Genomic DNA, 16817 nt, shown 5'->3' on the forward strand with positions numbered 1-16817 from the left:
CATGGTCTTAATCCTCCTTATGGCTAAACACAAAGCATTATTGAAGAGTAGGCTTAGTAGAATTTGAAGCCTGAAACCCCTTCTTAGTTTTTGGTTCTTCTATTTATTGTTTGTGAGACATTAGTCATCTACTCCACCTCTAAGATTCAGTTTTCTTATATTTAAATTAGTAATAACAAGGTAATGTTAGGAACCATGCAGGATTGGCACTTGCCTGAACCTGAGAGAGCACCTTCTTAGATTTTGTGCCCTAAGTACCTTGTTTGCTTTATCCTAGTTCTGGCCCTACATTATGATATTCAATTCACTGTGTTCTTGGAAGTCACAGTATTCTCTGGTACTGTCATTCTGAACCCAGGTCTCACTCTGAGAGGTCTGATTTTTCTGAAATGACATACTGGGAAAAATTATATATATATATATACACACACACACACACACACACACACACACACATTTCACATTTCACATTCCTTATACCTGAATTGACATTTAAGCTCTGTCTTTTAATAGCTGTGGAGAATAAAAACAAACAAAAAACAGTATTTTGAATTAAGAAAAATAATAGCTGTGGGATATTGGGCAAGTTATTTAACTTTTCTGCACCTTACTTTCACAAACTATAAAACGAATAATAATACCTATTTTACCTGCCTTATATAAGGTGTTGTTTTTGTTTTTTTTTAAAGATTTATTTATTTATTTATTTATTTGACAGAGAGAGATCACAAGTAGGCAGAGAGAGAGAAGAGGAAGCAGGCTCCCCGCCGAGCAGAGAGCCCGATGCGGGGCTCGATCCCAGGACCCTGAGACCATGACCTGAGCCGAAGGCAGCGGCTTAACCACTGAGCCACCCAGGCGCCCCTATATAAGGTGTTTTGAAGCTTAACATGATGATGAATGAATAAGCACTCTCACTGCAAATCATCTCTCAAATATATAAAGTATTAGCATGCCAACTGTCAGATCATATCACTGGTAAAAGCTTGATGAATTCCTGCAAAGCCCAGACATGCTGAAGAAATGTGCTGAAGAAATGACACAGAAATGTTCCAAGTCTCTAAATTTATTGAGCCCTTTTCCTTCCTTTGGTGCATAATGAATCACAGGTGAATCACTCAGTCAATAACAAACATATTCAAAGGAGTAAAGTAGACAACTGGTTGGCTCTGTCTTAGGCCAAAAATTGCATCTCGGAGTGAGCAACCTTCACTTGATTTTCAAAGGAATTTCATTCATTCAAATTGTCTTTAATCAAAGTTTAATTTATCGGCAGTGAGGTATATGTACCTTAAGTGTACACTTCAGTGAGTTTTGACAATTGTATATACCCATGTAATACCCACATCAAATCAGGATATAGAACTTTTCCCTTAATTCAGAAAGTTCCCTCAGGCCCCTCTAGAGTCAAATCTTCCACCGTCCCAGGGTTAACTGTTCTCATTTCTATCACAGAATATTAGTTCTTCTTGTCTTGGACTTCATACAATGGAATCATACACAATGTACTCTTTGAAAAACTTTTTTATTTTTGTTTTATTAAGATTCGAGTTAAAGAGGGCTCAGAGCTAGGGTATCCATGTTTCCTTGGCTATTTAAAAGCATAGGTAAGGGCCACCTGGGTGGCTCAGTGGGTTAAGCCGCTGCCTTGGGCTCGGGTCAGATCTCAGGGTCCTGGGATCGAGTCCCGCATCGGGCTCTCTGCTCAGCAGGGGGCCTGCTTCCTCCTCTCTCTCTCTGCCTACTTGTGATCTTTCTCTGTCAAATAAATAAATAAAATTTAAAAAAAAAAAAGCATAGGTAACTTGAGATTTTTATTTCCATTCACAGTTGTTATAACGTTACTCTCCTTGATTTTACAACTCATTTATTTATTTTAGAGAAAGGGACCTCGAGAGCTGGGGTAGAGACAAAGGGAGAGAGAGAGAAGCAACTCCCTACTGAGCACGAAGCCTGAGGGCTTGATCTCACAGCCCCAAGATCATGACCTGAGCCCTGAGCCCTGAGCCAAAATCAAGACCAACTGAGCCACCCAGGAGACTCACAGTTACTTTCCTATTGTCTAGGAAATAGTTACAGTAACTCACAGTTACTTTTCCTATTGAAAACCTGTTCTGGTTTTCAGAATCACCCTGAAGTGCAATAAAAGAGTGAGTACTTAAGCAGGGAGTCAGGAATCTTGGGTTTCAATCTTTACTTCATCACTTTGGGCAAGCTCTTAGCTGTGAGGTCTGGCCCATAACAATTTTTAACGTTTTATAATTTTAATCAAGTTTACTGTTAAAAATAGGCATATTTCTCTTAAACATTTGGAACTGAATTTTCTGGGTAAGTGAGCTTTGGGGAAAGTTATACTCATTCCCTTTAGACCTGTTCTGCTGAGCTCAAGACATTTAGATTGCCTGCATTGTATGTAGCTTCTTCCAAATTGGGATGATATTGTGCCGCCCAGATATTGGGCTGAAACCGTTCTAAAAACAAGTAATTTTAATTCTGGAAAAATCCTATCATGGTTGATTCAAGGTGGGAAAGCAAGGGACTGGAGATGGGAAGCTGAAGGCTGACTTTTTTTTTTTTTTTAACTGTGTACCTGTTTGTGGTTTAATTTCTGTACTAAGTACATGTATTAATTTTTCAAAAAAAATATTTTTAGAGAGGCACGGGGGTGGGGGAGGGCCAGAAGGAGAGGGAAAGAGAATATTAAGTGGACTGTGCACCTAGCACTCGATGTCGGGTTCCATCTTATGAACCTGAGATCATGATCTGAGCCCAAATCAAGAGTCAGACACAACTGACTGAACCACTCAGTCTGCCCATAATCTTGCAAAAATTTTATTTACTTCTATTATTTTTTAAATATTTTATTTATTTATTTGTCAGAGAGAGAGAAAGCATATAGGCAGAGGAAGAAGCAGGCTCCCTGCTGAGTAGGGAGCCGGATGTGGGACTTGATCCCAGAATCCTGGGATCATGACCTGAGCCACAGGCAGCTGCTTAACCAGCTGAGCCACCCAGGTGTCCCAAAATTTTTAAATAAAATTAAGAAGTGGAGGTGAACTGAAGTGTACAGCTGAATATGAATTCTGAGGTCAAAAGGAGAGACATGTCCTATTTAATTCAGTTAATATTATTTGCTAAACATTTAATAACCAGTGAGCCTGGACCATGCTTGATGGCTGAGCTCAAATGGATCATTTCCTGCCATCCCTTTTCTGCCCCTACCCACCTCTCCATCATTTTCCGGTATGACTCACCTTCATATTCTAGGACATGATAATGTCACGTTTGCCCAAAATATATCTGTTTTGTGCCTTAGTGCTTCTCTCCACAGTGCTTCTGTGGCCTTTAACCCCCCACGCACTCCATCTCTTGAGCTGGGTAAATTCTTCCCTCTTCCTTCTCTCACTACCATTCCTGTTTGGATAAAGTCTCTTCCCCTGTGTTTCTGTGCTTATGACTTAATATCGTGATTTCTTTTTTTTCTTTCGAATAGCTTGTTTTTTAATTGTAAAAGTAACTGATACTCATTTCACATGATAGGGGTGTGTATATATAAAAAGAACTTTCCTCCCGCCAACCCCCATTCCCACTTGGAAGAGTACCAAAGGGTGACTTTCCATACTTAAGTAAAAACGATTTAAGCAGTACTTGAATTTATTTCCTTTATAAAAGATTCAGATCACAGGAGTTTATAAAGGAACACTCCCCTTGGATGCTGCCTTCACTTTCCTTCCCCAAATCGTTAATGCCCCTCTTTCTATCCATTTCATATAAATGCACATGGGTATGGGTGGCGGATACTAAAACACCAAAACTCAGAGTGCTCTCATTACCAGATCTTCCCTTCCTTTTCCTCTGTGCCCTGCTTTAAGGGGGATTCTTTGCTGTTCAGAGCAAAGTTATGGGTAGAGATATCCATCAAAGAAGACAAGAGAAGCAAAAGATTTGTCTGCATGAGAAAGATCTTGGAGCCATCCTGAGAAGGAAAGAAAAGATCTGAAGGTGAAACCTGAATGAGCAGGGTGCTTTGAGGGAAAGGGTAGGGGGAAAGGTGCTTCGAGGGAGCACCTTGAAGGTGCTCACTGGGGAGATGTAGACATGTAAAGAGAATTTTTAGCAAGTATTAATATAATTTATCAATTCTTCACTTACTATCTCAAGAGACTTTCAGTAAGGTTTTAAGTAGGTTTTAAGGCTGTAGGGAGTCACATGTGTGTTCATGAAGTATCTATAGATCCACTGGGGCTGGAGGGAATCTCCCTTGAAGCACCTGGGCTGCATGGAGGAAGTCTGTGGAAAATCAAGGAACAAATTCATGATACAGTACGGAAGGGAAGGAGAAATAGGAATAAAAGCTGGGAATTCAGCCAATAATCCTTCGATGTATTGGCCTTAGGGGCCACTCCTGCTAATACCCAACTCCCATTACCTCAGCCTTAACAAAGTTTGCCAGTTGAAGGAGACTGCCCACATATATGGCTTTTTCAAAATTCTAAATTTAAGCGGTACCTGGGTGGCTCATTCAGTTGAGCATCTGACTCTTGATTTCTGCCCAGGTCATGGTCTCAGGGTGGAAGATCAAGCCCCATGTCAGGCTCTGCACTCAGTGTGGCATCTGCTTTAGATTCTCTCTCTCTCTCTCTCCTCCTCTCCCAGCTCACCTTTGTGCTCTCTCTGTCTCACAATAAATAAAAATATTAAGAAAAAAGGAGTGCCTGAGTGGCTCAGTGGGTTAAGCCTCTGCCTTTCGCTCAGGTCATGATCTCAGGGTCCTGGGATGGAGCCCTGCACTGGGTTCTCTGCTCAGCAGGGAGCCTGCTTCCCCCTTTCTCTCTGCCTGCCTCTCTGCCTATTTGTGATTGCTGTCTGTCAAATAAATAGAATAAAATCTTTTTTTAAAATGTTAAAAAAAGAAGAAAAAAGCCCAACCAAAATTCTAGATTTTAAGTTATTGAAATATTAATGAATAACTAAGGATCATCAGATAGCTTCCAAAAACTCCAAAATGAAAGTAACAAACTTAAAAACAATGACCCAGGAGGAAACAGGAAGAACAAAGAGGGGGAAAAGGCAAAGAGGTAAAAAGATTCTGGCTGGTAACCTTGGAGATCCAAAATGATATTGCATACATAAAACTTGAACAGGATGGTATGTATAAAAAAGAAACCATCAGATAATAAGAAAGAACTTTTGCTCAAGTCAGAGGCCTGCAAATCTCTGAGACTCCTTCTGTCTTACCTCTCGTGTCCAGTGTGACAAGTCCTACCAGCCCTGCCTTAGGAATGGCCCCACCAGTTCTTGTCCAGACTCCAATTCTATCCTCTACAGTACAGTCCTAGTAATCTTTAAAAATCTCTAGAAACCTCTGGTGGCTCCCGGTTTCCCATGGGATAAAATCCAGACTCCATAGTCAGGTTTATAAAACTCGTTATACCCAGCCTCCCCCTCTAGACTCACTGCCCCATCCTCTTCTCCCCGAAGCCTGGGTTCCTTCACACGGAATGCCTGCCTCCCAGTTCCCAGAACAAGACTTGCCCTTTCCGGCCCCTAGAGTAGGAAGTAGAAAGCTCTTCTGGCTTCCCTGCCAGGCAATCTCCTGCTCAGGGGTCAGCACCCAGCCCAGACTTCCCTGTAATCTTGAGCAGGATTCTGTCCCCGCCTCAGAGCCCTCATTTGCAAAGCCTTGTTCCAGGACAGGGTGGGTGCTCCGTGCAGTTACTCAGGATAATTGAACATGGCCTCCAGCTGATTGGCCAGGTCCCCAGTCACCTCATCCCTCCTCAAGTGGAAAAGAAAAAAATTCTTCATTCCACACTTCCTCCAGAAGGAAATGCCTTCTTTGTTGAGTTACGCTGGCCTTCAGAAGAAGCTGAGTCAGGCACTCTATGCCTCTTATTAAAAAACAGGCCCCCCTCTTGGGCACCTGGGTGGCTCAGACGGTTAACAGTCTGTCTTTGGCTCAGGTCATGATCCCAGGGTCCTGGGATTGACCCCCACATCAGGCTCCTTGCTCAGCGGGGAGCCTGTTTCTCCTTCTGTTTGCCTCTCTCCCTGCTTGTGCGTGCATGCTCTGTCTCTTCACCCCCACTTAAATAAATAAAATCTTAAAACAAATAAACAAACAAAAAACAGGCCCCAAATGGAGTCACTTGTCCTAAGCCCCTATCAGCAAACCAAGACTTTTACCTAACCTAACTTCAGTTTAGTCTCTCCCAGGAATGTGACCTTTAACCAATCAGTCTGGAATTCTCTGGTCAGCACTAGTAGCCATTTTGTGTAGCCCTTTGGCTTTCCTTTCTGTTTGCGAGATGGGATGCTGCCTGATTCATGAATCATTGAATAAAGCCAATTTGATCTTTAAATTTACTCAGTTTGAATTTTGTTTTTAACACCTTCAGTCCAAGTTTGCAGGGGGAAAGTTCTATCCTGACCACTGCTCTGCTACTAACCAGTTGTTAGTAGTAACTGTGGGCAAGTTATCAGCCTCACTAGGCTCCACTGTCTTTATCAGGAAAATGAAGGCATTGGATAAAAGGACCTCTGAGGTAATACCTTACCTGTGATCTCCAGTTTTGGTTATTTACAAAGGGAAAAATCTCAAGAGTGGAAAAATGCCCTCCATTTCCCATTCACCTCAGGGCTGATGGCCCAAGTTTGTGGTTTCTGGAATTAATCAGCTCACTCAGACCTTTGCAGCTTCCACTCTTTTCCTACCTAACCAAAGAGGGGGCAAGTAGTGAGGTGGCTCAGAGCTGCCAGCTCTGACCCGTCAGCTAGGCCTGGCTGCAGAAAGAGACATGGTGACTGCCCGTCTCTTGCCTCTCCCAAGGACTGCCTCTTTTTCCTGGAAGAACTGATTGGCACACGGGGACCAAGCTGGGTCCTTATGGTACCAAGACTACTGAGGAGAGGGGAGGAGACGAGGGCCCCTGTTGGCTTTCACCCATTCTCCCCTACCCTCTCCCCTGCAGTTTTGGGGAGAATTTGAAAGATCCCCCCGGGGCTCCAAGCACCCCGGAATGGACCCCTTCTCAGGAGAAGACCCCTGGACCCAAAAACCGAGCCGAGTCCACTGGTCAGATGCAAACAGCACGAGGTTTATTGAGTAGACACAGGTACCTGCGGGCGGTCAAGTCTTAGGAGGACTCACGCGCCAGCCCTTTGTTCAGGGCCTTTTTATGGGGTTTGGGGAAGTGAAAGCATACGTACAGAAGCAGAAGCATGGTTACAAAGTTTTCATTGGCTGGTTTGAATGTAAAGGCATACTTGGTGTTTGTAGATTGGCTAGTTCAAATGTAAAGACATACTTGGCGCGCGGGAATACCCCTGATTGGTTCGCTCAGCATCCTTTATTTACATAGTGGGAAGTTACTTTCATTGGTCGTTAACAAAAGGGAAACAGACAGTATTGGCTAGATTTCAATCCTTCATTAGCATGTAGACTGACCATCGGCATTGGCCAGACTACAATCCCTTATTAGCATGTAGACTGACCTTTCAACATTCCTTGTAGTATCTTATCACTTTTTACAACATGGGAGGATTGTTTAAGGGAGTGGGAGAAGGGGGTGTTGGCTAAGCAAAGAGAAGGGGGAAGGAAGGGGAAAGGGAGGGAGAAAACCCTTTTCAAATTCAGGTTGAGGAGATGTCTGTGGAGGCTGGAGGGGAGGTACCGTGGGCAGGAGACCAGGAGTCTGAGTGGCTTTAATAAGTAAAAATGCAGCCGGTTATTACATGTTTGCTTTTCTTCTGTACACCCCTCCCAACCCACCCCTTCTGTACACCCCTCCCATTTCGTTCATTCAGCAGCTGAGTGCTGAACACCCCCTCCAGCCCAGAAGGCCCAGAGCATCGGGTTGCAAAGAGGAGTGAGGCAGGGCCACTGAGTTCATTGGCCTAGAGGGGGAGATAGACATGTAGGGTTAGTAAATGAGTGAGCAGTGCTGGAACAGAGGAAAGTCAGCCTTCGATGGAGGGGTGGATGAGTGTGTGGGAAGGAGGGCGCAGAAAGTCCCCAAGTCTGGGGAAAACAGAGCTAGCCCCAACACAGGGCAACAGAGATTCAGTATACATTTATTTACTCGAAATTACTTCTGGTATTCAGAATAATTGCACCAATGGAGAAGATCTCCAGAGATGATCAGTCACTAGAGCCCGTCTCTTGCCTGTTTCTTTTTTTTTTTTTTTTTTTAAGATTTTATTTATTTATTTGACAGAGAGATTACAAGTAGGCAGAGAGGCAGGCACAGAGAGAGAGAGGAGGAAGCAGGCTCCCTGCAGAGCAGAGAGCCCGATGCGGGACTCGATCCCAGGACCCTGAGATCATGACCTGAGCCGAAGGCAGCGGCTTAACCCACTGAGCCACCCAGGCGCCCCTCTTGCCTGTTTCTTGCTCACTTTTCTGATATGTATTAAATAGGCCGCTCACTCACTGGGCAGATAGATAAGACCATGGGTGCTGCTTCCTGCCCTCACTTCAGTCCTGCTGAGTGTCCTCCCCTTTCAGCGATGCCCTGGGAATCACCATTCCCTGAGGGTGGTGAGGATGGTGGAAGTAGGATCCCCTTGGGAGGACCATGCCTCTGACAAGTGACAGCCAAGGCGGTCCACAGTGGCAGGCAGCATAGCATGGGGCAAATGATAGCAGAAGTTCTGAATAGAAGATTCCATCTGAAATATGAATGCTTAAAACTGATGTAAATTTAGTTTTCTCACATAAGCAGCTCCCCCACGACTAATAATCTTAGTCAGGGTGGCAGCTCTGAGCCACCTCACTACTTGCCCCTCCCTTTGGTTAGGTAGGAAAAGTGGGGAAGCTGCAGAGGTCTGAGTGAGCTGATTAATTCCAGAAACCACCAAACTGGGCCATCAGCCCTGAGGTGAGTGGGAAATGGAGGGCATTTTTCCACTCTTGAGATTTTTCCCTTTATAAATAACCCAAAACTGGAGATCACAGGTGAGGTGTTACCTCAGAGGTCCTCTCAGACTAAGATTATTCTGGAAAATGATCAATGCAGCTCAGAGAATCAATAGTTTACAAAATGCACTAAAAATTGTGAAGTGTCAGGACATTTGGGTAGCTCCATTGGATCAGCGTTTGCCTTCTGCTTGGGTCATGATCCAGGGGTCTTGGGATGGAGTCCTGCCCTTGCATTAGGCTCCTGCTCAGTGAGGAGTCTGAGCAGACTGCTTCTCCCTCTTCCTCTCCCTCTCCCTCTCTCACCTGCTCGTGTTCTCTCTCTGTCTCAATTAAATAAAATAAATAAAATAAATAAAATCTCTAAAAAAATTAAAATCTTAAAAAATAAAAAATATAACCATATACAATTATAAGATTAAATAAATTATAGTAATTTTTAAAAGTTTATTTATTTATTTAAGTAATCTCTGCACCTGAGGTGGGATTCAAATTTACAGCCCTGAGATCAAGAGTTGCATGCTCTTCCAACTGAGCCAGACTGTTGCCCCAAATTATAGTATTTTTTTTTTTAAGATTTTACTTATTTATTTGAGAGAGAGACAGTGAGAGAGAGCATGAACGAGGAGAAGGTCAGAGGGAGAAGCAGACTCCCCGTGGAGCTGGGAGCCCGATGCGGGACTCGATCCCAGGACTCCAGGATCATGACCTGAGCCGAAGGCAGTCGTCCAACCAACTGAGCCACCCAGGCATCCCCCAAATTATAGTATTTTTTTATTTATTATTTATTTATTTTTATAGTATTTTTTTAAAAAAAGATTTTATTTATTCACTTGACATAGAGGACAAAAGTGGTGGGTGGGGGTGAGGAATAACAGACAGAGGGAGAGGGACAAGCAGAATCCCCACTGAGTGGGGAGCCCAATGGGAACTCAATCCCAGAACCCTGGGATCATGACCCAAGTGGAAGGCAGACAATCAACTGAACCACTCAGGCACCCTGAATTAATAGCAATGCTTTACAATAAAACTGTGTAGTTTTTAAGAAGATTCTTTAGAAATATATTTAATCACACAGAAAGGTGTTCTTGCTGTATTAAGTGAACAAATTATAAAATAACATTATAGTATGATTCTATTTTTATTATATATGTATAATATTTGAAGGGATATATGCTCAGTGTTAGTGCTTATCTTTGGGTGTGGGAGTATGGAGCTTTTTTATTCTTTTTATTCATAACCATTTTCTAATTTTTCCACAATGAACATGTTTGTTGACCATCTAATCCCTTTGCCCTGATTTTAGATTCTTCAAGTACCCTCTTGTTTTTCCAAATTTGGTTTCTCCAAGGCTATCTCTTAAGAAAATATAGAGACAAAGTTATATCTAGCTAACTTAAAACTGATACCAAAGGCAGTCTTGGAATTTTTTTTTTCCTCTCAGAAAAGGAGGTATGAATTTTAAAAGGGCAGGGTGGGGGGAACTTTCCCGCTATCCTTCTAGATACTTTTGGCTGGTCTGTTAATTGAATTGACATAAGATTAACAGGAGAGAAATAAATAATTATGTAGTATGGGAGCCCCATAAGATTATGAGACCCATGAACATGTCAGGCAATTGAAGCTTCTATGCCATCCTGAGCTAAGGAATGTGATAAGGGACGGAGGTTCAAAGGAGAGTAGGGTAATTCATAGGACCATAAGAACAGATGTTTGATAATTAAATGTTTGCTTCGCCATGCAGATGGGTCATTTCTGGTAATAGCGGTCTTTCCGGGCCAGGCCTTTCTGAACTTTTTTAGGTAGTTAAGGGAGAGGTAAAAGTAATTTTCTTGAATCTTCTGGTTTTGATTGTTTTTAGCTCAAAATAATGCACATGCCAAAGTGGCCTATTTGGGGGTCATGTATTCTGCTCCCCCTCAGAATGAAGAGGAAACAGACATTCCTACTCTGTTTTAGTCCCTCCCACCCCCCAAAATAGCGCTTAGCACTATGGCTTCCCCTGGGCGAATGCTTTGTCAAAACTTGAGCTCCCTTCCTCGTTCTTACACACTGCAGAATGAGATACTGAACTCACCAGCCCAGAGCGATTATCCTAAAGGCTCTTGGGTCTCTGCCTATTTGTGATCTCTATCTCTGCCAAATAAATAAATAAAATCTTAAAAAAAAAAAAAAAAAGAATGGGCGATGAACCCATTGAGCCACTAAAGGCTCTTGGATCTAGTTTTTTCAGTAAATCTTGAAACTGGGAAAATGGCACAGGATAACGGTTACTAATCTGTTCCTGGGAAGATATCCCTCTTGTGATGAATTAAACTTCTGATTTAAAAATACGTTTCCTGAGAATTTACCTAGCGTGAACAATCCTTGATAAACTGATGAAATAAATGTCTTTTGAGATTTAAGTAAAGGTCCTAGGTTTGGTCAGAGGAAGAGGGGAAAAAAAAAAAAAAAAGATAGGGTCCTTGCCTTAAAAAAGTCCAAAGTCCAGTTGGGGCGGAAAGACATATAAAGAAATAATTGTAAAATAATACGAGAAAGGTCTTAACATTAATTAACAAAGTGATATTAGCATTTAGACATTACCAATTGAGATTTTAGGGATGAATGGGAAATTCGCCGGGTGGGGGTGGGGGCAGAGAACACAACCCAGGAAGAGCAAATTGTGTGTCATAGCTTGGAAGTATTTCGGCAGGAAGATCAGTTTCTCTCCTTGAAAAACTGATGACTAGACTTTGTATAGAAGGAACCCCCAACTACCACACAGCCTGGCACACCGAGTGAGCATTTCCCATTAGGTTACCATAGTGAATGCGTGTCAAGGAAGCGGGTTCTGAAAATTCGGTAGGAGAGGTTCGAGAGGTTCGTAGGAAACGAGCAGAGATCGCCAGGGCTTTATGAAGCGCAACCGATTTCAAGCCACCCTTTGGCCATACACTTCACTTCACTTCTCTCAGAACTGCACGTGCTAGCTTTTGCTTAATGTGTTACTCCAACTGGTGAAAGTTTTATAATTTATGGCGCCGGAACTCTCCGGGTAAAAAAGTGGAACCGACAAGGCAGGAGGGACATAGGCTCGGAGGGGGAAGGTCAGACCGCGGTCTCCGATTTCTTCTTATTCAATTTTTCTCTAGGCCCTCGCCCGCTGGAATGGTTCAAGAGTCTACTCTGCTCTTCCCCTTGCCTTTCTCCCCTTCTCTCCCTCAATCAGTTCTCCCGGGTTTCCGGGTCTCCAGGGCTAGCAGCTAATCCGTCCCTAAGTAGGGAAGCCTAGCCGCCTCCGCCCGGGGCGGGGAGCTTAGTGGATCTCAGTCCTCGCGAACCGCCGCGGGGTCGGGAGGCGGGGCGGGGCGGGGCGGGGCGGGGCGGGGCGCGTTGCGCCACGGCGCAAGCGCATTGGAGCCGCCGAGCCAAACTGCAGCCATGGAGCAGGCACCTCGGGATCCCGAGCGGCAATTGCAGCCAGCGCCCCTAGAGCCGCTGGGCCACCCCGATGCGGGGCTTCAGTCTGCGGTCGGTGAGGAAGCGGAGGGGGCCCGAGACGAGAGCCCCGGGGAGGGCACGGTGAGGAGAAGGGGCGGCAGAGGCCACTGGGCCTGGTGTCGGGGCCTAGCGGGCCGGACTGGGTTGGGTTGGGCTGGGCTGGCGGGGCCCGGTGGGCTCGGCCGGAAAGGCCCCGCAGTGAGGGGACGGCAGGGTGGAAGGGCTGGGCTACAGGTGTAGTGAGGGGGGGGCTCGGTGGAGAAAGGGGTTGGGGGGGCGAGTCCCTGAGGCCGCGGGACCAAGGGAAGGGCCGAGAGGGCGGCAGCGAAGGGAGCGGGGGGATGTGTGGGTGCGGTCCGATGGGCGTGGAGGTGGGAGCCCTGGACCCGCCCGGCTGGAGCAGGTGTGTTCAGAGGTCGGGGGACCTGGAGGTTTGGACCAGAAGAGGAACACTGTTGTTCCTGGCAGTCTGGTGAGGGGTTGTGCAGAGGCGATGGCCGAACGGAGGCGCCGTGGAGAGTGGGCATCGGTGCTGGAGAAGGAAGGGAATGGGGGACTTGAGGAACTAGTTGGGGGTTTAAAAGGGTGGTTGGCTTGGTGCCACGATTAGGAAATTGAAAAGTGTCGGATTCAAGAAAAGGCAAAATAAAAGAAAATTTAAACTCCGTATTTGTAGTTTCTTCACTTGGAGGCAATGCCCTATTTCCCAGTTGAGGTTTGTCAGCTATATCCCATGCACCTATCTGCCTTGTGAAGCCCCCGGTAATTAGTGATTTTCATTGCTTGAGAGGAGAGAATGCATCATTTTATATATGTAATTGTTTTCATTCCGGGGCAAAAGGAAGGGTTTCAAAAACCAGCGCTCCACATGAGACCATTCTACCCTAGAGTGTGCTTTGATCATCCATTTTGCTTCTTTTTTTTCTGGAGCAGGAGTTAGTGCTAATATAAAACTGCCCATTCTTATGGTATATGGATATAGAAAAGTTAAAGTTGTTTGCTGCATGTACCTAGAAAGACTTTTTCAAGTTTAGAGACCAGATAATTGGGAACTTCATACACAATAGTTGAAGGTGTCATCTTCTTAGGGAAATGTCGAGATACACAGAGTAGCATGAAGACTTTTTGGGATGAGTTTTAAGTTTCTCATTCAATTTTTTCAGAAATGTAGAATTATTTGTGTAAAGGTCAGGATCTCATATTAAATGTGAAGAAGTGTGTGTATTCTTAGTTCATAAATTTGGCTCTTATGATTTGCTCTTTATGCAGGTTTCCATCTGTGACTTAGTTTTTGTGTTTACCTTTAAAAAAAAAACTTATTGTTGGGGCACCTGGGTGGCTCAGTGGGTTGAGCCACTCCCTTTGGCTCAGGTCATGATCTCAGGGTCCTGGGATCCAGTCCCTCATCGGGCTCTCTGCTCAGCAGGGAGCCTGCTTCCCTCTCTCTCTCTCTGCCTGCCTCTCCATCTACTTGTGATTTCTCTCTGCAAATAAATAAATAAAATCTTAAAAAAAAAAAACTTATTGTCAAGTATGTCATCACAAAAGAATAAATAATTATCTCACAAAATAATTGAAACCCTCACACGTTCTGAGTTATAGCTTACTCCCTCCACCACAGACGTAACCTTTGTCCTGCATTTTGTATTAACAATTCTTTTGCTTTTCTTATAATTTTACCATATGTATCTGTAATCGATATGTTGTTTTACTTGATTTTGAAATTTACGTAAGTGATATAATTTTACTATGACTTCCTCTCTTAGCTCAGTATATTTTTGGGATTCATCCAGAATGTGGCTTAATTCACTTATATTCATGACTCTGTAGTCTGCCATTTTATAGATATTCTACAGTTGATTTCTTCTTGTGTTTACAGACATTGGCGTTATTATAAGATCCTTGCTTATTTCTAAAAAATTACTATCATTAACTTCTTCCATATCTCTTAGTGCAAATGTCTAATACAAATTTAGGTGTGGGGTTGCTGGATTGTAGGGTATTAGCACATTCAATGCTAGTGGGTGGTGCCAGATTGCCTTCCAAAGTAATTTTGCCAATTTATTTTCCCATCACAGTTTTTTTCTGTCTTTAGCAACACTTAATATTTTCAGACTTTAAAATATTTGCTAATCTCTTGGGTATATGTTAAAGCAGTTTTAGATTGTTTCAAAAGGCAAGGATCATAGCTTTTGTAGACAACATCATGAGTTTAATTTTGATTTGATTATGATGATAAAAATTTTCGTGGGCACCTCGCTGGCTTGTCAGTATCATGCGACTCTTGATCTCATGATTGTAAGTTTGAGCCTCATGTTGGGTGTAGAGATTACTTTAAAAAAAACTTTTAAAAAATTTGTTTTTTGGTAATTTTTTTGTGAAAGCCTTTAGATAATTAACTAATAGGAAGTCACAACTATAGTATAAACTCCATTTATCTTAATTTAAAAGTGATTATAAATACCTTGTTGAAAAAAACCTATGTATATTCAGTGTAAGATATTTGAAAACCCAAAGATGCCATCATACAGTAAAAGTCATATTACCATTCATTAGTGACCAAACTTATGGGGTTTCCTAAAACAGCTTCCTAATTTTGTGGTTCTAGAGACATAAGCCATTTGGACAAATATTTTCAGTCTCAATTATTTCAGAATCATGAGTATAAACATACATATTCAAATGTACTGTGTATGTTGCCTATTCTCTTCCAGAAGCCCCTAGCTTATCCTTTGAGGGCCATCTACTCCCTTTCCCTCTTTCTTTTTTCTTTTATTAAGATTTTATTTTTAAGTAATCTCCACACCCAAGGTGGAGCTTAGACTCGTGACCGAGCTCAAGAGATGTCATATACTATACCAACTAAGCCAGCCAGGCACCCCTACCTTTCCCTCTTTCTATCCCCTCTTTTTTTCCAGTCCATTTTCAATTGAGAAGTATTGCAGTAACCATAACCATGTTGATACTGGTATTGATAGGAACGTGGTCTGAGCAGAAAGGTAAGTTAGATTTGTGGTTTGTGGGTGCTATGCGCAGTAAGCTCTGCTTTTCATTTAATTCTGTAAATTAACCCCAAAAGATGGGGTTCCAGGAGAAGTAATTTTGCCAAGGTCACAGGCTAGTCAGTGGAATGGCTGGGATTTGAGCCCAGGTCCTCCTGGCTTTGAAATCAGTGCTCTTTCCAGTAAGCTATGCTGCTTCCATCCAAAAAAAAATTTAAAAATAGACTTGTTAATTGCTCCAATACTGTATTTAAATTTCTTAGTTTAAGTTGCAATTTTAAGAAGAAAAAAAGTATAAAAAATGTGTTGATTTATCAAGCACTTTTTCACCACAAAAATATCTGTGCAGATGGAGTGTAGAGATGCAGAAAACTTGCCTCATCAGCCTTATTCTTGACTGCAGATTTGGGCTGAGAGTCATTTGTACCATTTACCCTACACCCAGGGGTAATAGAAGCAAGCACAGACTCGCAAACCTCCTTTGGTTTTAAACATCACTAATTGGGATTCTTTAAATTCTGCTCTCAGCTCTTTTGTGGTCTCTTATTTTTCTTTCTGTGAGTCTTCAGTCCTTTTCCATTGTTTGATGAGAAATCTCTCTCTTTTTTCCTTTCATACTTTTTCACCTGTAGGGAAGAATGCATTCCTTTTTTTCCCCCTTAGTATTGTCAGTTCTATGTAAAATAATTTAGAAAATGGAAAAAATTAGGAATCCAATCTCCAAGAAAGTAGCAATTAGTCTTGGCCCAAGAAAGATGAAATAGCAAGGGAATGGAAGCAAGAGAACTTTTTAGACTGGAAGATCCCACTGAGTTGGTAATTGTTTGTCCGGAGAAAAACCCTTGCCTGCAGGAGTCAGGAGTGATTTTTCAGGGAGCACGCTCTAGGCCTGGGAGGACTGGTGGGGGGTGAAGAGTTCATGGACAACTGGTGCTTACTGCTTAGCAATCTGTGTACTCCATGACAACTTCACTGATTGGCAGCAGAGAACTGAGTGGAGTAGGCTGGCGCTGCGGGCAAGTTTTGAGGCTTTTGTGGGTGAGAATAACATGAAAAAGGAAAAGGAAATGTATAGGCATAGTTACAGAATGTATTAGTTTAGAAGCAGGTGATTAAATCACATTCAAGTACTTTTTCCTCATTTTTCTGCCTCAGCAGCTCGCAGAATTTTTTAAAGGTGACTCAGAGTACAAAATCCATTTTCTACAATCTAACCAGCATACATATCCTTCCATACATAAATGTTGTTCGAGGAGGCAATACTTAATCATTACTTCATGTAGTACTCTCTCACATTCTTCTATTTATTATTAAAAAGAAATATTGATCACAAACTACCAGACTGATTTCATGAACCATGCATATGTTGTGACTCATTGTGGAAAACTTCAAACTTATATATTTTATTTTTAAAT

At 42.8% G+C, this 16817-nt stretch overlaps 1 protein-coding gene across 1 annotated transcript in view; it reads left to right on the forward strand.

Annotated features, from left to right (window-relative positions):
* The first annotated feature begins 12318 nt into the window (after window positions 1-12318).
* SNX4 (sorting nexin 4) overlaps window positions 12319-16817 on the forward strand; it is a 70498-nt gene continuing 65999 nt past the window's right edge. Inside the window, exon 1 of the mRNA XM_044252141.1 lies at window positions 12319-12481. Coding sequence (XP_044108076.1) covers window positions 12341-12481 — 141 coding nt within the window. The 5' untranslated portion in view covers window positions 12319-12340. The remainder of the gene's footprint in view (window positions 12482-16817) is intronic.

This window comes from Neovison vison, chromosome 6 (genome assembly GCF_020171115.1).
Source record: "Neovison vison isolate M4711 chromosome 6, ASM_NN_V1, whole genome shotgun sequence".
Lineage (NCBI taxonomy): Eukaryota > Metazoa > Chordata > Mammalia > Carnivora > Mustelidae > Neogale > Neogale vison.